Below are 26,442 nucleotides of genomic sequence, written 5' to 3' on the forward strand. Positions count from 1 at the left end.
ATTGTCCATGTAATGAAACCGGAAAAACTTAAAACAGGCTGAACAGAGAAATTAGGAACATCTGATCAATTCATGAAGAATGTTGCTGGTTAAAGGTCATAGGCCCCTCTGAATATTTTCCTGGAACCTGTTAAGTTACTTAATCTAAGAAAGTCCCGTTTGTAGCTATACAAAAATTTCAGGAGGGGGATAGGGAAAGGAGAAATGTAGGCAGTTATGTACTGAAGAAATGATAAAATTTTATTAAAATAAATGTTGCAATATAAGAACAGAGGAATTTCCTGGGCTTTTTGAGCAATAAAATAGTAAATTGTGTGAACTAACCAGGAATTAAGTTATCATCTTTTAAACTAATAAGAGCAAGCTCATGTGCAGTTTTTCTCCTAGAACTAACATTCTATGAGCATTCAAGTTACCCATTATCTCACTTTAGAACAGAGCTGACAAAGATGCTGAGGCTCTGTACCACAGTTTAAATGCTAACGTGCCAAGGTTTCAATTACCTCAAGAGGCTTATTACTGTCTGGAGTGAAACTACACTCCCTTCCTTCACTTTCAGTATCTATGATTGAATTAAAGAGCCCTGCAAAAACACTCCATCTCTGTGGTTGCTTCATTTGCCACCCTCTTGCAGATCTGGGGGTGGGAGTGGAGCAGTGGTGAAATTCAGCCGATTCTATCAGATTCAGGCGAACCGGTAGCAGTGGCGGCAAGAGGCTCCGTCCACCAACCCGGACATAATCACGTCCCATTTTTGATGCTCTGCGCATGCGCGGAAGGTGGCACGCGTGAGCATGCAGTCACATTTGCGAACCGGTAGCGAAGATGATTTCACTCCTGGGGTGGAGCAAACTGAGAAAGGGATGCAGAAGAAGTGACTGTAGTTTCAACCATTACAAGTTCTCCCCTTTGGAAAGGGGGGAAAAAGGTAGCAAACGAGGAGGAAAGAGACAGCCTCTCAAGCTGCTCTCGAACAGCCAGGTTGACTAATGCCAACAGCCTTGCACGAGAGCCCGGCCAATCTGTTACAGGCAGTCTGCTGCTGGATAGCCAGGTTGTCTATGATTATGCGTATACATTTGAGGGGCAGAGTTCCTTTGCATTTCAGTGTGACTCCAAAGGCTTTTGATAGTACCCACGTCCCCTGAGAACATCCCGCCTCAAAGTTCCAACTCTGAAGACAAGCCCATCCTTCCCACTTTTGCTCCTTAGAGGATAAAATGTAGTCTTTCAACCCACCACAGGGTTACACTTTTCTCTTGCTTGCCCTGTGATGACGTTAGATTGACAGTTCCTCCAGGGCATCTGCGACCTCAGTCTCTAGAGGAACATTTGAAGCCCCTTGCTCCGGCAGCTGAGAGTGGGGGCCTTGTTCCTTGGTAAGAAGGTTGTGTTTCTTTAAGAAGCAGGCTTCTTCGTAGGCAGGACGGATGGGCGGCTGGGTCGGGGGCACGTAGGTATATTCCTTCTCGGGATCCAGCTGACCCAGTGGAAGAAAGAGAAAGCCTTATATTAGCTTATTTATTTGGAACCTGCCCCTAGTTGGAACACCAGATCCCCAACATTTCTTCTTTTTGAATGCAATACTGCAGGCTACTTCTGCTGATCACCGGCTGCCAGTAGTTTGGCAGTTCGGGTCTCACCGGCTGAAGGTTGACTCAGCCTTCCATCCTTCCAAAGTGGGTAAAATGAGGACCCAGATTGTTGGGGGCCATATGCTGACTCTGTAAACCACTTAGAGAGGGCTGTGAAGCACTGTGAAGCGGTATATAAGTCTAAGGGCTATTGCTATTTTCAGCTTTCTCTCCGCCTGCTCTCAGGATTCCTCGCCAACAGTTCTGGATTCAAACACTTTGCACCAATTGTGGCCCCCTTGCTGGAGAAAAGGGTTGCAAATACTACTCCCGAAGCTGGCCAAAGAATGGGATCTGCATCTATCCATTCAAACAAGGCAAACTTGCTGCTTAGTTGTTGGGTTTGAATTTTTCACAAATTCAAAACTCAGCAAGTCTGGTTCATGTGAAAATGATTTTGGATGAGCCATCTCTGCTTATTTCCAATCACCTGCTACACCAGCAGGACACCGAGCCTTACCTGTAGCGGGTAGGTCCGATCAGAATCGTAAGCACTAAGATCGCCACAAGCCAGGAAAGGGACAATGACCCGATTGGGACCCTCCAGCTGATTAAAATTCACATCTGTAGTGGAGAGATGTCATAAGCAAGATGACAATTATTGCCTGCAACAAGACCTCCTCCTAAGTATTGGCGTCACCTAAATATTCCTAGATTTGTTTTACTTGTGCTTCTCTTCCACAATTAAGTTTCATGCAATGCAGAAATTTTCTTAGGAAGGTTCATTTTTAGGGCAGAGGTAGATTTTGTGGCTGTTTGTGTTCTGATATTTGTTCAAAGAAACAATAAACAAATTTCCCTCCTCCTCCTCACCACTAACACTAACTTCTCATATTTGTCTATGTATACCCTTTAACTAGGCAAAATGGTGCGTCACTGGACAACACATTTTAACCAAGGTACCTTGAATGGGCTAACTTACAAAATATGTTCAAAATCCAGAACCCATGACTCCTACAGAATTAAAATTTGGCAAATTTTATAAAACATTTTTATGATAGTAATATAAAATGTCATGAAATGTTTCCTATGGTCAACTCCTGTGCTACATACACTGTGCTATACACTCCTGTGCTTGACTGTGCTATACAATTTAACATGGGTTCCTTTCAAGGCAGAAACTCTCTGAATATCTCTGAATCTGGGGAATCTGGGAAGGAAATATCTCTGAACAATGACCCAATGGATCACAGGTTGTCTAGTTTTCCCTAAAAGTTGAGGATAGTTTACATTAAACTGCATTATAATCTAGGCCAGAGATTGCTAACCTTTTCCACTCAGAGTGCCCAAAGTGTACGTGCACGCCCAAACCCCCAAAATGCAATGTGCGCACACACAAATGCGCCCCACCGGCACATGGGCACAACCCTCTGCTCGTGCCCCCACCCATTCATGCAATCCCCCTGCATGCACCCCGCCCCACGTGCATGTGCAGCAGAGACTCAAAGACCAGCTGGCCAGCGGGAGGCTCGCACACATGCACGGTGGAGCTGAACTGGGGTGATTCCTTGTCTGCCATCAGAGGCAGCGCTACGTGCCACCTCTGGCACGAATGCCATAGGTTCGCCATTACGGATCTAGGCTTACAATTAAAGTCTGGGCAGCAAAAATTGCCCAGGTTAATCTCTTGCTGGTTGGAAACAGCAGAATTGAGCCTTTATAACTTGCCTTCTGATTCCTCCATTAAAGACAGTTTGAGATGCTTCCTTCTTTCACCAAAGATTTTTCCCTCCCTTTCCTTGACTTCTAAGTTTCTCAAGAGGTTTCAACTGATTTCAAGAGCAGGTACCAAACAAGTTCTGCCTGCAGTTGCTGCTCAGAGATCCCTGAGAAAAAGGATAGCAGTCTACTAAGCCAGATTTCTCCAACCTTGGCAACTTTAAGACTTGTGAACTTCAACTCCCAGAATTCCTCAGCCCGCTTTGCTGAGGAACTCTGGGAATTGAAGTCCACAAGTCTTAAAGTTGCCAAGGTTGGAGACCCCTGGTCTAAGCTCACGCTCCTCCTTAATTCCTAGCAGCAGCAATTTCATCAAGGACCATACAGCGAAAGTCATCTAGGCCAATGCAGGAAACCAATTAGTATTGCATCCCAGATAGATGGACATCCACCTTCTACTTAGAACCTAGTAGGGAATGAAAATCTGCTATTTCTCAAGACAATAGCATCACTTACAATTTCCTATAAATTACTTAAACCATTCACCCACTTCTTCCAGCATCCTTCTCCCACATTTCCCAGCATATAACCATCAACAATACCTTTTCCCTTCAAGGTTTCTTACCATAGCAATGATCCAATAAGGGATTGGACATGTTTGGCATGTAACCTTCAGGGGGACTGTAATTTCGGCAAACAGCAAAGGCTTCTGAAAATGGAAAGGAAGTTAAAGCTTTGGATACCTCTTCATCAGTCCTCTGCAGTTCCCTCAATTAAATCACGGAAGAGGGCAAACAACCTACCGCTACCTGCCTCAAGTAAGGTTACACTCTACAACTGAAGTAGTATATATACTGTACGTTCATAGACCGAACTCTCACTGGATAGTATAATAGTCAAGAAAAGAGTACAGGGAAAATTGGGCTTTGCTGGAAATAGTAGTCGTGGGATATTTCAAAGCAGAATAGGCTGGCTTGAAGATCAGCAAAAAAAAGGAACTTTGCTCTTCTTACAATGCATAAGAGACTCACTGATGGGAGCCCATACATTTAGAATAAAATAGAATAACAGAATTGGAAGGGACCTTAGAGGTCTTCTAGTTCAAGCCCGTGCTAAAGCAGGAAACTCTATATCTGGGATGGTGAACCTATGGCACGCGTGCCACAGATGGCACACGGAGCTATTTGTCAGGGCACGCAAGGCGTTGTGCCCCGTCAGCTCCTATAAAGCCTCTGGAGCCTGGGGAGGGTGAAAAAAGCATGCAAAAAATGGGGGCTCGTGCCTGTCATGCGCGCATGCGCACTGGGGGTGTGTCACACATTGCATTATGGGTGCAGCACGCCCACGCATGACCCCGCTGCACTTCCCCCCTTATGGCATGCGAGCCAAAAAAGATTCGCCATCGCTGCTCTATACAATTTCAGACAAATGATTGTTCAATCTCTTCTTAAAAACTTCAAGTGTTGGTGAATTCACAACTTATGGAGGTAAGTTGTTCCACTGGTTAGTTGTTCTGTCAGGAAATTTCTCCTCAGTTCTAAATTGCTTCTCTCCTTGATTAGTTTCCACCCATTGCTTCTTGTCCTGCCACAGTTGCTTTGGAGAATAGTTTGACTCCCTCTTCTTTGAGGTGAGGTGGCGCAGTGGTTAGGGTGCAGTACTGAAGGCCACTACAGCTGACTGTTATCTGCAGTTCAGCGGTTCTAATCTCACCGGCTCAAGGTTGACTCAGCCTTCCATCCTTCCGAGGTGGGTGAAATGAGGACCCAGACTGTGGGGGCGATATGCTGACTCTGTAAACCGCTTAGAGAGGGCTGAAAGCCCTATGAAGCGGTATATAAGTCTAACTGCTTTGTGGCAACCCCTGAGATATTGGAAGACTGCTATCATGTCTCCCCTAGTCCTTCTTTTCATTAAACTAGACATATCCAATTTCAGCAACCATTCTTTATGTTTTAGCATCCAGTCCCCTAATTTGAGTTGTATGTTGTGTGCAAGCAGCCTAGCAACCCCCTACTTTTCTATGGGTTATCCTCCTAACTCACATCCTTTGACACTTAGGAACTAGACGTAAAGGTACAGAAGACAGATGCGATGGTAACACTAAATGGTAACTCTATAATTATATGTAAAAGTAAATGAAATTTTTTTACCTGTAAAATGTTCCATTATATTTCTAAGACGTACAGTATGTCTTAGAAATATAATGGAACATTTCACAGGTAAAAGTTTGTGGGAGTTTTTTGTATTGAGCAAACAAGACTTCACCAAAGTCACTGAATTAAATCCCGAAAAACTATTCAGAAACTAAAGGATGCGGATACAAAATAGGCCTCAAAAGAAGAATTATATGTTTTCCATTCAGAATTCAGTGCCAAAATAATTTGTTTGCATACAAGATCTCAGTATGTTTGCTTTATTCTATACCCACAAAATACTTTTTTTATTTTTATTTTAGAAGAACCAAGAGGAAGAAAAAAATATGTCCGGTTCTTAGGTAATATAAATATGTAGTTAGGAGAAATTCATAAATAGTTTATAGCACAAAATTGACATCTTCCTTCTAGAGCTGTTCAGTCTTTCAACTATTTGCCTGGAAATAGATGGATGTTTATTTTGAGATGAAAACTAGGATTTTATTAAAAGTTTTCAAAAGAGCAATAAAAATAATACAATTTTAAAAAAGGATAAAAGTGCAAGAAAGTAAGAAAAGCAAAATAAATAGTTCTTCCCATTATGATCTCCCATCCTCTATAATTTTTCATCTCCTCTTAAACTAATATAAAACTCTTTATACCAGAACTTGTTTCTTAACAATGGCCAAGTAACATCATCTCCAATCAGATTATCTGCAAAACATCCAGAGCTCTAAAATATTAGCATTAATGAATATATATTAACAATCCATATCTTAACTCTTCTGTAACAAAATCCCATTTAAAAGGCATAGGATGGTCTGGATATTTTTACACAAATAAAATTTAAAAAAATCAAAGTTTAACTCAACAGACTATCTCTCTTTATAAAACACAAGTTCCAACATGCAATATTTTCCTCATTATAAATACCAATACTTCCAAAAAAGCCTACTCCAAATAGCAACTTATCCAATTGAAATAAACACTCTACATCTCAACTATAATCTATAACCAAATCAACATTTGTATTTATGAATCCCAGTATCCCAATATAAACAAAAGACTGAGATTTAGCGTAACAAAGAAAAATAGTTCCTCCTTTAAAAAAAAGTTCACCAAACTTTCTTACTTTGAATAAAAAGATGGTTAAATGCAAAGCCAGATTAATTGCTATAAAGTTTAGATACGTACAGTAACTAAAGTGGAACAAACTTTGACGCCTTAATAAATGTAAGATCGTCCAATATATCACATTTTTCCAGTTATATCAATGAATCCAAAAAGAGCCACTCAAAGTAATAACATATCCATGATTCAAGCTTTCCAGTTCTGTCAAATTTGATGCATGATTCCCCATGAACCAAAAATGGTCAGTATGCATGCAAGAAGCATCAAGTAAGAAACTGCTACTCACCAATGCTAGAGTTGCGACTACTTCGGGGTTTGGCACATGTCACATCAGGGAAGAATATTTTCAACTGGGAATAGAGAAGAGTGACATCCTTGCCTCGGAATATCTGAAATGGGAGAACAATGCAATTATTTCGCATCTGGATTAGCTGCACGGTTATACTATCACAGAAACTGAATGAGAAGTTGTCAGGGGTATAATGAATCTAGGAGTATCAGAGGCAGAGAGAGAAATCCAGGGCACCTCTAGAAGAAATGCGACTTCCCGTCTAGGTGCAGTAGCTTAGTACATCTAGCAGTAATCCCAGCCTGAAATTCTGTGACTCCAAGATCACCAACCCATCAATTACAATGGAAATGAGAAAACTGAAACTTTCAGAGGTCTTCTGCCAACAATAGAAGTCATACAGTTGCAACTCTTTGGATATTGGTGACCTACAGCTCCCAACAGTCCAAGACAGCATGGGCAAATATGTTTGCACGTGATCTGAAGTCCTATCAGAGTTACTTTGCTAGCCAAGGTTTGGAAGTACCTGCTATTCCCCGGATCGTTGCGGAAACAGGTGAAATCCACCGTGATCAGACTGACAGCAGATGCAGACCTGCACTTCCTCACTGAATCCCACCACAGTTGCTTCAGCACTGAATAACTTAATTCTTTAAGGCAAGAACTGGTGTTGGAAAACTACTATTTGCTGAGCTGCTGGATACAAGCAGGCTTGAATACCGTATTTTTCAGAGGATAAGACGCAGCTTTTCCCTCAAAGAAGAGGCTGAAAATCTGAGTGTGTCTTATACACTGAATACAGCATTTGTTGCCTCCCGAAGCCCCCCCCCTTCACCAAAATGGCCGTGCATAGCCTTATGGAGGCTTTCAGAGAGCTTCTGGGGGCTGGGTAGGACAGAAATGAGCAACAACCGGGCTGTTTCCTCCCCCCCTCCCCAGCCCCCAGAAGCACTCTATAAGCCTAAATAAGGCTATGCATGCAATGTTTTTGACAAAAGAACGGGCCCGTTTCTGTGAAAAAATGGGCGGGTTTTGCTCATTTTTGGCCCCCCACCCCCCAGGAACACTCTGCAAGCCCCCCCCACAAGGCTATTCATGCCTTTTTTTTAAAAAACGGGCCCATTTTTGTGAAAAACGGGCCATTTTGGGGAGGTTTGCGAAGTGCAAAAGCTTTTATTTTCCTTTTGGAAAGATCTTTAACTGATTGGTGAGAATTAGACTGATCAAGTGCTGTGCCAGCAGAAACAAAGTCTTAAGGTGCTGCAGATTGTCAGCAATTTCCTTCTCCAGCACATGGACAAATACACCTGGAAACATCTACCTACCTACCTACTCTCTCTCCCTCCCTCCCTACTGTATTTCTCTCTCTCTATCCCCCTACCTACCTACTGTATTTCTCTATTTCTCTCTCTATCCCTCTACCTACCTACCGACCCACTTACCTATACTCTCTCCCTACCTACTGTATTTCTCTCTCTCTATCCCTCTATCTACCTACCTATTCTCTCACTCTCCCTACCTATCTACTGTATTGCTCTCTCTCTCTCTTTCTATTTCTCTCTCTCTATCCCTCTACCTACCTACCTACACACTCTCTCTCTCCCTACCTACTGTATTTCTCTCTCTCTCTCCCTCCCTCTATATACCTACCTACTTTTTTTTAAATTTGCCTCTTCAAAACCTTGGTGCATCTTATACTCTGGTGCGTCTTATACTCCGAAGAATACGATAAGTGATACCTAGAAGTGCTTTGCTATATCCAATGATTCTTTGGCTGCATGGCTCACCTTAGCTACAAATGTCCCCCCTTTCTTTAGGACATGCGTAGTGATGTTCAAGGCCTGGATAAAAGAGGGGGGAAACGTCAGTAGGATGGCTAATTCAGGTGAAGTATTTTTTTATAATCTTAAAGAAAAATAATCTTTATTGCCTTATTATAGCATTTTTATAGCATTTGCAGAATAGCAGAATAACTTCTACTCTGATTTTGCAATTGCCTCTTTACGTACAGTTCTAGGATCTGCTGGTGTTTCAGTGGCAACAGAACTACCACTATCTCATAGTACTTTGGAAAAGAAGAAATTTAGGGAAAAAACCCTCCCACAGCATCTCATGTGCTTTGCTTTGGTCATCAGACATGGGAATAAAATTAGAATATACGTACAGCAAGCAACAGCTGGGCTTGAATGTACTCATCTATATCATGGAGTCCAGTCACTGAAAGAACAAAGAACACATTCATTAAGGCTAGCAAATGCAGCTTCCCCCCCCCCCCCCAAAAAAAGAAAACAGATGCCAGGCTGCAAAACTTGGCAATCCCTGATAAGACTGGATCAGTGGTGGGATTCAGCCAGTTCGCACCTATTCCGGAGAACCAGTTGGTAACTTTCTAAGCAGTTCAGAGAACCGATTGTTGGAAGAAATCTCCTTTTGTTTTTTCCCCCACTTTACAGGGCTAATCCTGTAAGGAAGGCAGGAAGGAAACATTCTGGTGTTGTTTCTAGCCTAATCTTTATTGACCTGCTTACAGAAACTGCCTTTCCGGTTAACCCTTATTACCATTGTAACAACTAAGGCGAAGTGCCCATCGACCTGAGTGACATTGACTTGGTCACGCCCACATGATCACATGACCACCAAGCCCCGCCTATCCAGCTGGTTGTTAGGGCAGAGAACTGGTTGGTAAATTATTTGAATCCCACCACTGGATTGGATTGAGACTTACCATCAGGAGCTCCATCACATACAACCAGGTCGGCTGGTTGCCCCTCAAAATGATGAATGATTTCCTGAGCTGTTGAAACCTAGAAAGAGAAGAGGAGGAGGAGAGGAATCAGGTTATTGGTGGGTTTTTTTTAAAATAGGGCTCATATTCTGCCCTGGGCTAGGATGGGAGCAAATGAGGTTATTTCCTTATGGCTTCATTAGACAACATGTACCTTGGTGATGTCCCCTTGGATTTGAATGACTCCTGGCAATGGAGCCATGGCTTGCAAATCTACAGCCACTATTTTGATATCTGCATTTTTAGGATCTTCTCCTCTGCAGAAAGGGAAAGAGGAGAAAGTAGGATGATGTTGCTTTTTCCCTGAGAGTCATTAACCCTCCACCCCACAGAAGGCAAATTGTTTCCTTACTTGAGCTTTCGGCTCAGAACTTGACTCCAGCTACCAGGTGCTGCACAGAGATCCACAGCCCGGGAGACACCTGGAAAGGGCAAAAGAAGAAATCATTGCATGACTGCAATACAACTGCCAGGAGGAAAATCACAAGGCAGAGCTTCTGCTTGGTCTTCTTGACACAAAGTACGCTTTGTAAAATTTTTGGAAATATTTGCAAAAAAAATATATTACTTAACAATTTGTAAAATTTTATTTAAAAAAAAAGTGTAAAAATTCCAGAAGTCTTATCTCTGCCTCCCAAATAGTATTGTTTTTTCTGCAAACAAGTAGCATTCTGCACATGTTCAGTGGTAATATTACTTTCCTGGATAGCTTGCTTATTTCAAGGTAATCATCACAATTAATGTATGAGGTTGAAGGCACAAGCTCATAAATCTTGAAACATGAGGACTGTTTGATAAGCTATATATATTCTGCCTTCTTTAGCAATCTTAACTCCCTGAAATTTAGGATCAACAGCACATGGGAAAGCCATTTTTCTTTTAATGGAAAGATACTAATGTTTATAGAGTTACAGTTAAATGTGTGGAGAACCAAGTTCAAATCCCTACTTGACCATTCCTGGATGGCTTTGGGTCAATTACTATCTCTCAGTCCAGCTTACTTCCAGGACTATTGTGAAGATAATGTGGAGAAGATCATGTATGACTCTTACGTTCTTGAAAGACAGACAATAGCTAGAAGTATCAAACAAATCTCTTTTACAGGTTCATGGGATAAGGCAAACCATGGATCTAAAATGTGTCCTTTCAGATGTGCTCAGACATATCTTCCAATGCAGCTCCTTCGAAGTGCTGGCGGTGGCTGGAATTATACTGCAGTACGATACATCTGGGAAACAGCTGCTTTCAACACACGTGTCAATCATCTAACTCATGACGTCACCTGCAAGCCCATTTTCACCCGACCTTGAAATAAGTGATATTCCTCGTCCAGCTGCAGAAGTTTGAACGCGCTGCGAGCTCGCCACCCTTCTTCCTTGGCCAGACGGTAGTAAATGTCGCGTTTGTCTTTGGAGGACCGTCCCATCTTGCCTTAGGTGTAGCTGGAGACTGCGGTAGCTCTTTAAACCCCTTCAGGTTTCGAATGTAACCGACACACGCAACGGGCGTCACCGAAAACGCTCGCCGCAAAGCTTCGCGACAGTCGCAACAAGTTACCCGCTGCAGGAGGTTACTATATCGCGCTGCATTCTGGGAGTGGTGTTTTTTTTAAGCGTAATTCTCTGGGTTTCCAGCGCTGAATGCGAAGATGACGTTCTACACGGGACTTCGTTTCCCAGGATGCCTCGGAGCCGCGTGGTGGGGAGAGGGGCGGGGCCTAGGCAGCCCGTGGAAGATGGCGGAGGAAAAGGAGAAGCCTGCATCGGTTCCGGTCTCGTTCAGTTTTTCCCGAACCATCGGACGGAAGCGGTTCCTCCACGTAACCGGGCAGACTGGCGGCGAAGCGAAACAGGAGCCCGATTTCCTCTCCGCTGTTGAAGGGAAAGAATTGCAAAGGTTCGGCTGGGGCGGGTGGGGGGGGCTGCGCGCTTTGGGATTAAGCAGGCGGATCTGTGGTGCGGAGGCGGCTTCGTGTCCCCGGTGGGCGGACTCTGGATCGTAAACCTTTTGCAAGCTACTGGGGTTCAGCCTCCCCCCCCCCCCAGTACCGAAAGCCCCGCATATAGACAGCTGCTATTTCAAGAAGATGGATTCTGCCCTGGGTCTCTCCCCAAAGCCCGCACTCTCTGGTGGAAGATTGTTTCAGATCCATGTTAAAAAACAATACAGGTAGTCATCGGCATAACCACTATTGAGCCCACGATTTCTGTGGTTAAGTGAGGTACGTGTGAAGTGAGTTTTGCCCCGTTTTACGATCTTTCTTATAAGCACGCGGTGGCTCAGTGGCTAAGATGCTGAGCTTGTCGATCAGAAAGTTCGGCGGTTCGAATCCCTAGCACCACATAACAGAGTGAGCTCCTGTTACTTTTCCCAGCTTCTGCCAACCTAGCAGTTCGAAAGCATGTAAAAATGCAAGTAGAAAAATAGGAACCACCTTTGGTGGGAAGGTAACAGCATCCCGTGCGCCTTCGTCATTGAGTCATGTCGGCCACATGACCACGGCGACGTCTTTGGACAAAACTGGTTCTTCAGCTTTGAAACGGAGATGAGCACCGCCCCCTAGTGTCAGGAACGACTAGCACATATATGCGAGGGGAACCTTTACGGTCTTTCTTGCCTTGGTTGTTAAGTGAATCACTGCAGTTAATAAGTTAAAAACCAGGTTGTTAAGTGAATCGGGCTTCGCCACTGACTTTGTTTGGCAGAAGGTCGCAAAAGGGGATCACATGACCCCGGGACACAGCAACGGTTGTAAGAATGAACCAATTGCCGGGCATCTGAATTTTGATCACATGATCATGGAGATGCTACCAAGGTGGTCACTGAAAAATGGTCATGTCACTTTTTCCAGTGGCGTAGCTTTGAATGGTCACTAAATGAACCGAGGTGGCGCAGTGGTTAGAGTGCAGTACTGCAGGCCACTTCAGCTGACTGCTACCTGCAGTTCAGCGGTTCAAATCTCACCGGCTCAAGGTTGACTCAGCCTTCCATCTGCTGCTATTGCTATTGCTAACTGTTGTAAGTGGAGGACTATCTGTACAGTACTCAGTCGTGTGAGCTGTTGTTGGAAGAGGGCAAGCTAGATACAGTTTCACTACTCTAGTGAGAATCAGTTAGTGTTGCCTGAGTGATCCTGTAAGTTTAATTGTTGAATCCTGTAAGTGCGACAGCAGCCAAAAAAACCTGGTTATATAAACAGAAGCAAAGAATCAAAATCACGTGAAGTATTAGTATCACTTTATAAATCCTAAGACCACATTTGGAATATTGCATTCAGTTTTGGTCACCACATTATAAAAAAAGATATTGACAGTTTGGAAAAAGGGCAGAGAAGAACAACTAGGGTGATTAAAGGGGAGACAAAAACATAGGAAGAATGGTCGCAGGAATTGGGTTGGGCTAGTCTTGAGAACAGAAGCACTAGGGGTGACATGACAGCAGTATTCCAGTATTTGAGGGGATGCCACAAAGAAGAGGGGGGTCAACTTATTTTCCAAAGCACCAGAAGGCAAGAAATAATGGATAGAAACTAATCAAGGAGAGAAGCAACCTGGAATTAAGGAGAAATTTCCTAACAGTTAAGACAATTAACCAATGGATCAGCTTGCCTTTAGAAGTTGTAGATGCTTCATCCCTGGAGGTTTTTAAGAAAAGACTGGATACCTGTCTGAAATGGTATAGGATCTCCTGCTTGAGCAGGAGGTTAGGCTAGAAGACCTCCAAAATCCCTTCCAGCTCTATTCTGATTGATTGATTGTGTCCTGTTATATAGCCTGCCAATGGAGCACCCTAAAATCAATTACCTATTACTCCAGTCTATCCTTTAGTAATGTGCAGGACAGAGAAAGGAGTGAAGGAATCATAATACAAATAAAAGGTCTATTTTGTCTTCTGTGGAACAAGGACGTTACTGTAAATGCAGTGGTGCTAATTGCTTTTCATTTCAACAAATCCAGTGTAAGTGGTTCTTGTTTCTTTTTTGCTACCAAAAACTGTGTACCTGCCAGTGAATTTCACGTGCAAATCAAATGCATCTACTTATTTTGACCATCTTGTGCTCTTTTGCATGCCAAACAGGTTAGGTTTCGCAATTAATGTTTGATAGTCACCTGTGAAAATTGATCTACTTGTGCCATATCACAATAAGGATTGGTTATGTCTGTAGCCAGGTAAAAGCTTTGTAGACATGAGATTTTAAGCGTTGTTGTTACTTGCGAAGTTGTGTCTGACCCATGGACAACGTTTCTTCAGATCTTCCTGTCCTCTACCATCCTCTGGAGTCCATTTAAGCTTACACCTACTGCTTCAGTGACTCCATCCAGGCACCTCGTTATCTGTCGTCCCCTTCTTCTTTTGCCCTCAATCGTTCCCAGTATTAGGCTCTTCTCCAGTGAGTCCTTCCTTCTCATTAGGTGGCCAAAGTATTTGAGTTTCATCTTCAGGAAATGGCCTTCTAAAGAGCAGTCAAGGTTAATCTCCTCTAGGACTGACCGGTTTGATTGCCTTGCAGTCCAAGGGACTTGCAGGAGTCTTCTCCAGCGCTATAGTTCAAAGGCCTCCATTCTTTGGCGCTCAGCCTTTCATTTTAAGCGTAGTGATGGGCAAAAAAGGAACAGGAGCTGTAGAGGTTCCCTCTGTCACTGTAATTCTTCTTTCAGTAATTCATTCTTATACATAAAGTAATCATTACAGTACTTTTTCCTGAGCCTGTTGCCTAAGTCTTCTTGCAGTGTGAAGCATTGAAAAATAATGCAATTTGTGAAGTTTTTGCTCTATGTTCAAAATCACTGTAAGTTTTAAATATTTAATATGGACATATTAAATATTACTAAATATTAGTGTTTCCCTCCTACTAATTGGCCAAGTGTTCCATCTCTCAGGCTGGGGGGGGGGGGTCAAACAGTACGCCCCTCAGACAGGGTTTGCAATTTGGGAGTCCTCCTGGACCCACAGCTGACTTTTGAACACCATTTGTCGGCTGTGACCAGGGGGGCATTTGCCCAGGTTCGCCTGGTGCACGAGTTGTGTCCCTACCTGAACCGGGAGGCCCTCACAACAGTCACTCGTGCCCTTGTGACCTCTAGACTGGACTACTGCAACGTGCTCTATATGGGGCAGCCCTTGAAGAGCATTCGGCGACTTCAGCTTGTCCAGAATTGCAGCCGCGCGAGCGATCGTGGGTGCACCTCGGTTCACCCACGTAACACCTATCCTCCGCGAGCTGCACTGGCTGCCTATTGGTCTCCGGATACGCTTCAAGGCGCTAGTCGTCACTTATAAAGCCCTTCATGGTATTGGACCTGGGTACTTGAGAGACCGCCTGCTGCCAATTACCTCCACTAGACCGATTAGATCCCACAGATTAGGCCTCCTCCGAATTCCATCCGCCGGCCAGTGTCAACTGGCAACTACCCGGAGGAGAGCCTTCTCTGTGGCTGCTCTGACCCTCTGGAACGAACTCCCTGTGGAGATTCGAACCCTCACCACCCTCCAGGCCTTCCGCAAAGCCCTTAAAACCTGGCTGTTCAGACAGGCCTGGGGCTGAAGAACTATTGCCCCCGTCTCGAATTGGTATGACTGTTGTGTATTTTAAATTATGTATTGTTTTTGTGTTGTTTTAATTTTCTGTTTGTATCCCCCTTCCCTGGTTGAGTTGTGAGCCGCCCTGAGTCCCCTTCGGGGGGAAAGGGCGGCATATAAATAAAATCAACATTCAACAACATACTTGAAAATGTTGGTCTCCATATTGATGTAATTTTTTAAGATTTGACCCCCTCCCACCCCCAGCATACAGTAAAGACCATAGTTCTGTGAGAGGATGCTGCTTGACTAGTTCAGCCTCTTGAAACTTCTCCACAATGTATGTGAATAGAAAAACCCCAATCGCAATTTTTATTGACACTCTTTCTTTCCTTGCAGTGTTCGACCAGCTCCTCAGCCAAAAGAGCTTGTCATTCCCTTGATCCGGAAGAATCAGTGGAAGAAGCCGGAGGTCTCTGCAACCCATCAGGAGCAGGATGGGGCTTAATGGTGTTGATGCACAAGCAGTCAAAGAACTCATTGAAGGTGAATACATGACAGAATTGCAACTTTGTCCACTAGTAAAAAACAGAATGTGAGATGGTTCCCCCCCCCCCCAGTTTATAATTACAGGAACCTGTTATGGCAACTTCTAATGGGCTAATTTTAAGACTGTGGAGGAATCAATGGATGGTTTGTCAGTGATGTTGCTGGAAATTAATGCTGACCTCTGTTAGACCATAGTATCTCAAGGTTTTAGCCTGGATCTCCCTTCCATGAACATGTACAACATCCCCATCGACTAGAAACATGAATTAGCATAATTGGGAGGGGGAGGGAGAGAGAGAGGAAAATCTTTCAAAGTCACCTGTTCAATGGTGATTCATGAATGGAGGTGATTAATTGCTAGGACAGTCCGCCCCACTCATGCTGGCAGAGGAAGTATGCTGTGGATCCTGTTGGTCAAGGAATTCTGGCTGGCAGGATCCAGGAGAAGAGCATTCTCTGCCACAGCTCCTGCCCTCTGGAATATCCTGCCCGCACTCTCTTGCCCTTCTGTAAGAGCCTGAAGACCTAGCTGCCAATGGGAAGGACCATACTGGAAGTGATTGTTAGACTAATAGCACACTCCCACCTAACACACACTCTCCCCGCCCCCCCCCTCCACATCCTGCTCTCTCTCCCCACACATCTTTTAATTATTTGTAATTATATGTATTTTTATTAATGTTACATTTACATTTTCTTTTATAATTTTACTTTTTTATTGTAAGACACTACATAGTCCCGCGACAAGATGGGCAGGTGGCAAATAAATTTAATAAATAATAATATATTATTTGAGTATAGTAGCGTTTATATAGCATTGACTAAAGATTATTAACACTCCAATATTAAGATAACTTAAACATTAAGCTTCAGAAGAGTTAACTGGCTGGCTCAGGAATTCTGGGAATTGAAGTCCACAAGTCACAAAAGGGCCATAGTTCCCCATCTGGAGGCATTCTTTGTAAGTACACCATTAAACTATAGCACTGTATAATTTGTGCTTGCATTCTATACTAAATTTCTTTTAGTTGCTGATGATGCATTTAAATTAATAGCAATGCTTCTAAACCACAAAGAGAAAATCCTGGTTGCAGGAGGTGTGATGTATGCAAACTGATAAAACCGATAGCTTCACTGCTGCTTTCCTGGTAAATCTATTGTAATGAACATCCAGATCACCTTGGATTTCAGTAGCTCTTAATTTCCCCCCATTGGACCTAGGAACAAATATTAAGAGTTTTCTTGACTTAAATCTTATGCCTTGGTTCACTGCTGTTTAGAATCCAAGAAATCACAGGAGCAATGGGAAAGTGGAAGCAGGGTAGATCCCAACTTCGCAATTCCTCTCCTCATGGTAAACCGTGTGCCTGATGGCTTTGAAGATGGGGACAAAGTGGACGTCAGCCTGCGGCCAGAACCGGTAAGAATAAAACTGCATTATTCTGGACAATTCTTAGAATTCCTACTTTGGTTGGTTTAATTCCTGTTCTTTTCCCTTCTTCTCTACTATATATTAATTTTGGCAGTCAACTGAGTCGGATTATGAAGAGGTACCAGTGGAAGCTTATGGTCTTGCTATGCTGAAGGGCATGGGCTGGAAGGCAGGAGAAGGCATTGGGCGCACATTTAAACAGTAAGTGTTCTTTACATATATGCTCATTATTATTACATTATTAATGTGTAAGGTTATTTTTTTAAAGTAATCTAACTGAAATGCTTTAAAAACTCAGTCAAAAATTAACTTAAGAGTATTAAGTGTCTCAAGTTGTTGGAAGCAATATTATCAGATTAATTGTAGCAATAATATTTGCCACCACTGACATACAAGGAAACTTTTCAGAATGAAAAAGAGGAATCCTGAGGGTCAGGTGAAGTATCAGAGGACTGGAGAAGAGCAGATATGTTCCTATTTTCAGGAACGTGACCCGTCAAAACCGCGGTCCATTAAAGCGCGCCCGACGAAAGCGCGTACGTGACGTCATCAACAGCGCGACGAAAAAAATTAAAAATAAATTAAATTAAAATTAAAATAAAATTAAAGCAAGCCGATTCACATAAAGGTAAGGGTTAGGGTTAGGTTAAGGGTTAGCGTTAGGTTTAGCGTTAGGTTAAGGGTTAGGTTTAGGGTTAGGTTAAGGGTTATGTTTAGGGTTAGGTTTTAGGGTTAGGTTTGGGGGGGTTAGGGTAAGGTTTTTGCTTTAATTTTAAATTTACCGCTCACAGCGCGATGTTTTCATCGCGCTGTGATGACGTCACGTACGCGCTTTCGTCGAGCACGCTTTAGTCTACCGTGGTTTTGTGGTGGAACCTTCAGGAAGGGGGGAAAGAGTGCTTGGATAATTACAGAATCAGTCAGTCTGGCTTACGTGTCAGGCAGTTGGTTTGACAACCTGTACAAGAGAATGGATTATTTGGCAGAAGTCAGCATGGATCTGTTAATATACCATATTTTTCGGAGTATAAGACACACCTTTTTCCCTCAAAAAAGAGGCTGAAAATCTGGATGCGTCTTATACGCTGAATACAGCATTTTTTGCCTCCTGAAACCCCACCCCCATCACCAAAATGGCCATGCTTTGGGCATGGGAACAAAAGGATTGGGTCACGTTCCTTTCTATCCCACAGGTAATTGCACAGCAATATAGGTTTTATTTCCATCAATTTCAAACCCTTTCAATTACATTATTTCATATAAGTTTTAATTGCTTAAAAGCTGCTAACATTGTAAGAAGAGATGCTCAATTATTATCAAGCCCATATTTCCTCTATAAAAACTTCATTTCAAGGTTTCAGGTCTGGGCTAAGTTTTGAACCAGGTGCTTTCATGTCTTTCTTATGCTATTTCTGATAGATAACGTAATTTTGCATTTTTGCAGGTGTAGTGCACTTCTTCCCTTTTATCCCATTGTTCTGCTTTGTTGCCTACTTTAGGGATGTGAAGCCACCAGAAAACCGTCTTCGGCCAAAGGGCTTGGGCCTTGGAGCAGATCGCTCAGCAGTTAAGGACTTGAAACCTTCAGGATCCCAGCGACCTCCAAAGCCAGGCGAGGAACCTTCAAAGAGCAAAGATGAGCCTTTGGGGTTGGTCCCGGGAGGTGCCGTCTTCATTGAAAGTGGGCCTCATAAGGAGCTGTATGGAAAGGTAAACTGATGCTTTTCTTAAGCTAGTTGCTTTTTTTTGGAACTGATATGAATGGAAGCACACACACACACACACACATCTCCAAAGAAGACTTGGGAAGTGAGCACAAGTTGAGAAATAAATCCCTTTGCTCTTCTTTTGGAATGAGCGAGTGTCCAGTTTCTTTGCAACCTCTCCCCTTTTATCTTAGGTAGACAGCCTCTGCCTGTGTCCTAGTGGTGAGTTTTGCTGTGGCAGTACTGGGGAAATATTTTTAATTCCCAAATGTGTATGTATACTGCTAATTTCATGACAATTCATTTGCTTGTGAAATTGCTGTGCAAACAGAGGCTGTTCCTAATCTTGCCTTTGCAAGCTACTGAGAATTTATTTTAAATGAGGAAGCTCTGATAAAACAGGGTGTTGAATCAGTTTGCAGTGCAGGCATAGCCGTTATGTGCAATCTGTCATATCAGCTATCCACATCTCATAGCATTTCTTTACATTCATGTATTATTGTATTTACTTCTCTGTTGAAAGAGTTCACGGTAGTTAATATGGAGTTTACTGTTTTATCCTCCTAGTGGTGACCTTGTGAGATAGACTGAACTGGGAGAGAATTATACGAATTTGCCCAGTGAATTCCAGGGTCCACTGGGGATTTGAATCTAAGGCTTCCTAGTCTCAATCTAGCACTAGAAGGATCAGACCACCACACTGACTTAATGACTGGGCCCTGACGTGTGTCTTTTGTAGATTGAAGGTGTTGATGGAGATAATGCCCGTGTCATGGTGAAACTGGCAATTGGCAGCAAAGTGGTCACTGTGAGTCAACACGGAGTACAGCCTGTTACCCAGAAAGAATACGATAAGCTGGCTAAAGACTTAAGTAAGTTAAAGTAGATTTCCCCGTTGTTCCCACATAGACATCTGCTCTTTGGGGATGCTAAGTACTAATACTACCTATCCTCTCACAACGGTCCTCCTTGTCAATATAAAAGCCAACTCATCTGGATTGCAGAACTTGGGATAAAAATCTGCTATGAATATCTGTTCCCCACATGGGTTATTCTCTCAACTATTTGCTTCTCCCCAGTACAGGTCGCCTCAGCAAGGCTCATAAAGAGAAGGAGGAGGAAGAAAGAAACGGTGCCAAGGACAGCTCTGATAACAGGGCCTCCAAAGGAAAAAAACGAGAGCAGGGACAAAAAAAGGAAGCACCCAACGGATTCAGATAGGTAAAAGTGTTCTGCTCTTGCAAGTGCTGGGAGCTATTTTAAAATCTGTAGCTATGTGGTTGGATCAAGCATTTGCCATAGTACAGCTGGTTCCACCACAAAACCGCAGTAGACTAAAGCGCGCTCGACGAAAGCGCGTAACTGACGTCATCACAGTGCGACGAAAACATCACGCTGTGAGCGGTAAAGTTAAAATTAACGCGAAAACCTTACCCTAACCCCCCCAAACCTAACCCTAAACCTAACCCTTAACCTAACGCTAAACCTAACCCTTAACCTAACGCTAAACCTAACGCTAACCCTTAACCTAACCCTAAACCTAACCCTAACGCTTAACGTAACCCTAAACCTAACCCCAACCCTTAACCTAACCCTAAACCTAACCCTTACCTTTACGTGAATTGGCTTGCTTTAAAAGCGCTTTTTAAAGTGCCCTTTTTTCTCCGCGATCGTATTTGTCGCGCTGCTGATGACATCAGCGACGCGCTTTAATCGGGCGCGCTTTAGTGGACCGCGGTTTTGTCGTGCCACGAGTACACCTTCCAATGGTGGTGAATGGATAAATGAGAAAAGACCTCACTTGGATTATACAGTTATTTAGAATATAATGTATATTAGTGCAAGAGTGCCTGTTCTTTGGAGATTACAGTGCTGACTCCAAAATGTATGTTTTTTAATCATTTTAATAGCAATAGCAATAGCAGTAGACTTATATACCGCTTCATAGGCCTTTCAGGCCTCTCTAAGCGGTTTACAGAGAGTCAGCATATTGCCCCCAACAATCTGGGTCCTCATTTTACCCACCTCGGAAAGATGGAAGGCTGAGTCAACCCTGAGCCGGTGAGATTTGAACCGCTGACCTGCTGATCTAGCAGTGGCCTGCAGTGCTGCATTTAACCACTGCGCCACCTTGGCTCTTAATCAAATCCCATTTGATGTCTTCTCATCCCACTATTTCTGTTTTCGATTCAGTGTAAGTTGGCATGCTTAGATCTTGCGAGTGAGCAAATGGACAATTATCAAGAAACCAGTTCAATTGGGAAGCCTTAAGTCTAGAGTTTTAGCTTGGTTAACTTGAGAGCATAAAAAGGGAATTTAAAAAATAGCAATAGCAGTTAGACTTATATACCGCTTCATAGGGCTTTCAGCCCTCTCTAAGCGGTTTAGAGAGTCAGCATATTGCCCCCAACAACAATCCGGGTCCTCATTTTACCCACCTCGGAAGGATGGAAGGCTGAGTCAACCCTGAGCCGGTGAGATTTGAACAGCCGAACTGCAGAACTGCAGTCAGCTGAAGTAGCCTGCAGTGCTGCATTTAACCACTGCGCCAGCTTTTCGACAGGTGGTGTTCTGAGAAGCAAATGTGAAAGTAAATAGACAAAAATCTGCAATTGTGAGCTGTAGTACTTAGGACGTGTTAATCGTCCTATTTCATAGCAAAAAAAGCCAAAGGGTTGGAGAAACAAATAGTCCCACTTCAACTAATGAGAAGGTAGTAGGATTTATCATTTCCTACTGGACTAATGGACATTGGAAGCAGTCAGTAGTGGATTGCCAATTTTTTTACTAGCGGTTCAGGTGTGCTCCCGTGCACGCAATGCTTTTGTGCATGTGCAGAAGCATCCGGGCAAGTGCGCGGAGCCTCCCGCCGCTGCTGCTACTACTAGTTCTCCCGAACCGGGAGCAACCCACCTCTGCAAGCAGTGATCCCTAAGGAAGATAATTAAATGGAGAAAAAGTCCAGGGAATGACATGGAAGATAATTTGTATCATTGGAGCTCAAGCCCTATGGATGAAACAGCCACTGAGTATTTAAGGGAAGGTCAGATCAGGTCAGTTCTGGACATCACACTTTAAAAAGAATCCAGAAAAATTGAAACAATTTCAGGAAAAGATAAGATGGATGATCAGGGGAGCAGAAACTAAGCTGTATGAAGAATTGAAAGATTTGGATTTCTTTAGACTTCAAGAAAAAAATGACATAAGGTAGCCCTCTTCAAAGCCCTGGAAAGACATTACACAGAAGGTATCCAAGACCTATTTTTTCTCTCTTTCTAGACAGAAAATAATGAATGTAAATTAAAAGAAGGCAGTTTCTCAGTGAACATTAGAAAAACATCCTGACAAGTACAGACATCTTGACGGGGGGACCTTTGGCCCAAAGGAATGGTGGTCTTCTCTTTATGGGATGTACACTAGCAGAGGCCCGATAGCCATCTAATTGTATATATTCAGCTTGCTTTAATCTGAATTCTTGCACTAAGTAGGGTTTAGGTGATTGCCTAAGAGACCCTTTTCAACTAATAATTCTTCAATAATTTCTCTTGTGCCCACAGAGAGAACCATACTGGGAAGCAGAGTAAGTCTGGTGACAGTTCCTCTTCCAGAGCTGCTCACTGGTTGCGCCAAGATCTGCGAGTCCGTTTTATAGATAAGCTCTACAAAGGGGGAAAATATTATAATACCAAGGTACTTGTAGAAACCTGCTTCTTATCATTAATACAGTATTACTATCTGAACCTAGTGTGTACAAATTATACATCTAATTTTTTAGCGTTGTAATAATTTTTTACAGTGTGGGTGAAGAAAAGGATAAATTGCTGTGCCAACAAACCAACTGACCCAATTGGCGTCTTCCAGATGTGCTGGGTCCCTAGAAATTCCATCCAGCATGGTTGCTTCCTGGGAATTTTGGGTGTTGTAGTCCCATTGCATCTGGAGAACACCAAATTAGTGAAGGCAGATCTAAAACTGGTGGGAGTGAGATTTAAGATTTAATTTATTTGTATGCCGCCCTTCTCTGGGAGGGACTCAGGGCGGTGAACAACTCAAAAGGGGAAAGGGGATACAAACACAATACACGTAATTAAAATACACAAGAGTCATACAGCCATACAAGTCGAGACGGGAGGGGAACTCATCAACCCCAGGCCTGCCGGCACAGCCAGGTTTTGACAGCTTTCCAGAAGGCCTGGAGAGAGAGGTGAGGGTCCGAATCTCCGCGGGGAGTTCATTCCAAAAGGCCGGAGCTGCTACAGAGAAGGCCCTCCCCCGGGTGGTAGCCAGATGGCATTGGCTGGTAGACAGAACCCGGAGGAGGCCGACCCTGTGCAATCTAACGGGTCTATGGGAAGTAATTGGCAGCAGGCGGTCTCTCAAGTACCCAGGTCCAATACCATCAAGGGCTTTATAAGTTACGACTAGCACTTTGAAGCGTATCCGGAGTGCTTGCAGCTGAGGGCCAGTTCCAGGCAAAAACTGTTATAAATACATAAGCTGACCCCCATTGTTAGTACACAGAAGGTATGAAATCCTGTGTTGTTGTTTTTTGCCTCCAGATGGTAATTGAAGATGTCCTCAAGCCAGACACCTGTGTTTGCCGAATAGCCGAGGGACAAATTCTGGATGGTGAGTGTATTAATGCTGCTGCTTAAAGTCTGAGAGTCAAGACTTGACCGTTGATATTTTTGGAATAGCATCTTAGCCTGATGGTTAGGAAGACAAGTGTCCAACTTTGGTGCAGAAGTTCTAGTCAGTGCTTCCAAGGAGGACATTTGTGATTTGGGAACCCAAGTTTCTGAAAGAAGGCTTGCACTCATGTCAGCCTGCCCAAATGCTAAGGTCATCTACTCTTTTCTGAACCACCTTTTTCTCAGAGACGGTTGATGGTGCTTTTGTCTTTTACTTTTGCTACTCAGTCTATGATCTCAAAACACTTAAAGTTCTTGTCCTGCTTTTAACAGTTTGTTTTAATACTTGTATAGATAAACATTAGTCTTTGATTTTGAAATAATAAACAACACTATATATTGGTATCTGAAAATACAGCTATTTATATTTAAAGAGATGTTCAATACATAATACTTTAAAGAAGATTTTTTTAATTTAATAGGCCTTGACCTCTTTTACAGGTATCCATGAGTCTATGCTGGAGACTGTAATTCCTCGGAATGATTCAGACTGGATTATGGTGGTACTGGGGGAGCATGTTGGAAGGGTAAGTCACTAATCCAGTGAGATGGAACCTGGCTAATTTCTCTTTAAGGCCCTCAAATTTCATGCTATAGAGATATGGGATTATTTGTTTGTTTGTTTGTTTGTTTGTTTATATTATTAAACTTGTATGCCACTAACACAATAATAAATTGCAGGGATGATAACAAATACCGCATTTTTCAGAGTATAAGACACACCTTCTTCCCTCAAAAAAGAGGCTGAAAATTTGGGTGCGTCTTATACACTGAATGTAGCCCCCACCCACCCACCGGCCCCAACCTTTTGGCCTCTGCCTCCCTGCAATTTTCCTCTTTGCAGCAAATGGGGGCTTGCAGAGGCTTCAATAAGCTATAGCAATCCCTGCAGCCTGTAACAGCTGATGATTCGGAGAAAGTGAAACTTGCTGTTTGTTCCATGTGGCAAATTGCTGGGAGGCAGATTTTTTTTTCTTGTGCTAATCAGGCTGTTTGCTGCAAGGAGGTAAGTCAATAACTATAAATGCCTATAGAATGTTCAAATTATTAGACTTATTTTTTAAAGATTGCTTTATTATTATTCTAGACAACTTAACAAAACAAAGAAGCTTTTTAAAATAAATGCTTGATCTGAAGAGGCCCCATGCTATTATTTTAAAAAGTGGTATTCTTTAAAAAGCAGATAACTATATTTCCAGAAAGCTCATCAATTTTAACAGCATCTGTACAAGTATAGTCTGAAATATAACACTACAAACTGTATATTGTCTGTACTGTTTGTTGCAAGGAGGCAAATTGCTGGGGGGCAGAGGCAGATATTTTTCCCTTGTTTTCCTCCCCAAAATCTAGGTGCATCTTATACTTTGGAGCATCTTATACTCCGAAAAATACGGTATCTATATGTATTTTTTGAAACAATTACAAAGTAAACTAAAATGCAGCAAATCACATGTGATTTGGGGCATTTTTTTGGCACTGCAATATTACATGAAATTGAGTTATGCTTACTACTTGTAAGGGTGGTTGATCACTGGAATAACACAATATTTGGACTCCACAGTTTGCCCATACCTGGTATTCTCAGATGTATTCTTTTCTTCAGAAAAAGAAACACTAACCTCATTCATGCTTTTTCACTCTTAAATTAGATGGGCCGCATTCTGCGTCGAGACAAGGGACAGAATCATGCAGTGGTGCAACTACAACAGGATGACGAAAAGCTTCTGACTCTGGATTATGATGCTATCTGTCACTATGTTGGTGGCTTCGAGGATGATTGAGATCCACAGCTCCTCCAAATAAAAGAACATCTACAGAACAGAGGAATTTCTCTTCTGGGGTTCAAAATAAAGAACCCAGTCCATAATGTGGCATCTCAGTGGAGTGGTGTTGGAAGTATTAAGCATGACAAGACCACACCACGAGCAGCCTTCATATGCACAGCAATCCATGATTCATATTCAGTTATTTGGCTGGTTTTTTTTTTCTAATGAAGGTGTTAGATGTTCTATTATTTTTGGCTAGTGACATGTAGAGATCTCTGAATCAATGATGCTCCATAACTGCCAAAAACGAGTGATCTAATAAAGGCACTATGTGGCATAATCAAACAGTTGCTGGTCAACTCTGGATCTAGAAGACTGAAAATGAAGCCACCCCTAGCACAAAGATTTCTGATTTAGAAACTAGTGGTTCATGGACTTCCATTTTAAATTATTTTTTGGAATGTGGAGTTTTAACCTCTTAAGTTTTTCTCTAGAAAATAGCTACTGCAATTTTTGTCATCTGAAAATTTGGGATGAAGGCTGGTAAAATGTATGTAAGAAATAACTTGCTCTTCAACTAAAATTCTCTAAACATTCAAGGATGGAACCTGGAACCAATGTATTTTCCTGATTTTTTTTCAGGATGGTCATTTTGTATTGAACTTATATTCACAAAATCCTGAAGCAATTAGTTGTCAGAAAAGAGAATTGCTACACTGTAGAAGTTTGCAAGAGTTATTTTGTTGGAAGAAACTAGATTACAAGGCATTCGGGAAAGAAAGAATAATACTTATCTTACATTATCCTGGAGTGTCTATTTTCATCATAGAGCTAAACATAAATAAGCATCAGAAATGAACATAGATGAATAATCTTTTGGCAGGTGTCTCATTTTGCTAAAATGAATATGTTTATGTGTAAATTTCCCTCTCAAAATGTCATGTAAAGTTACTGTCCATTTTCCTGCCACCTGTGTAAAAATGAATACAGACCCAACTACTATGTGTAAAATAGCTTTCTTGTACTTCGCTGATAGTTTACTCTCTTTTTGGCTATAATATAAGTAAAGTCTTATTTTGCCTATACTTTGTATGATTGTTACTAAAATTGTGATCAGTAAATTGCACTGTCTAAGGTGGTTTTTA

At 42.5% G+C, this 26,442-nt stretch overlaps 2 protein-coding genes across 3 annotated transcripts; one reads left to right on the forward strand and one right to left on the reverse strand.

The window, feature by feature from the left end:
- Positions 1-214: 214 nt before the first annotated feature.
- On the reverse strand, positions 215-11,155 carry FTSJ1 (FtsJ RNA 2'-O-methyltransferase 1). Of its 2 annotated transcripts, XM_087710771.1 has the most exons (10): positions 10,939-11,155; positions 9,986-10,055; positions 9,788-9,890; positions 9,574-9,652; positions 9,013-9,065; positions 8,636-8,689; positions 6,846-6,948; positions 3,919-4,002; positions 2,095-2,198; positions 215-1,480 (listed from the first exon to the last, which is right to left on the reverse strand). In XM_087710771.1, the coding sequence occupies exons 1-10, from the start codon at positions 11,057-11,059 to the stop codon at positions 1,280-1,282; spliced, it is 972 nt and encodes a 323-aa protein (XP_087566897.1). In that variant the 5' UTR covers positions 11,060-11,155; the 3' UTR covers positions 215-1,279. The 2 variants fall into 2 exon arrangements, with proteins under 2 accessions (XP_087566897.1, XP_087566898.1); XM_087710772.1 differs by lacking the exon at positions 3,919-4,002.
- A 189-nt stretch (positions 11,156-11,344) lies between these two features.
- Positions 11,345-26,418, forward strand: GPKOW (G-patch domain and KOW motifs). The gene is given in 13 exon segments (XM_014062009.2): positions 11,345-11,529; positions 15,553-15,652; positions 15,654-15,699; positions 16,983-17,122; positions 17,229-17,335; positions 18,634-18,844; positions 19,580-19,712; positions 19,925-20,010; positions 20,012-20,061; positions 22,398-22,530; positions 23,400-23,469; positions 23,973-24,058; positions 25,181-26,418. Coding segments are annotated over 13 exon segments (1,455 nt in total). The 5' UTR covers positions 11,345-11,368; the 3' UTR covers positions 25,313-26,418.
- The last annotated feature ends 24 nt before the right edge of the window (positions 26,419-26,442 follow it).

This window comes from Thamnophis sirtalis, unplaced genomic scaffold (assembly GCF_051295495.1).
Source record: "Thamnophis sirtalis isolate CommonGarterSnake01/CBP01778 unplaced genomic scaffold, rThaSir2_p1.2 scaffold_3, whole genome shotgun sequence".
In the NCBI taxonomy this organism is placed as follows: domain Eukaryota; kingdom Metazoa; phylum Chordata; class Lepidosauria; order Squamata; family Natricidae; genus Thamnophis; species Thamnophis sirtalis.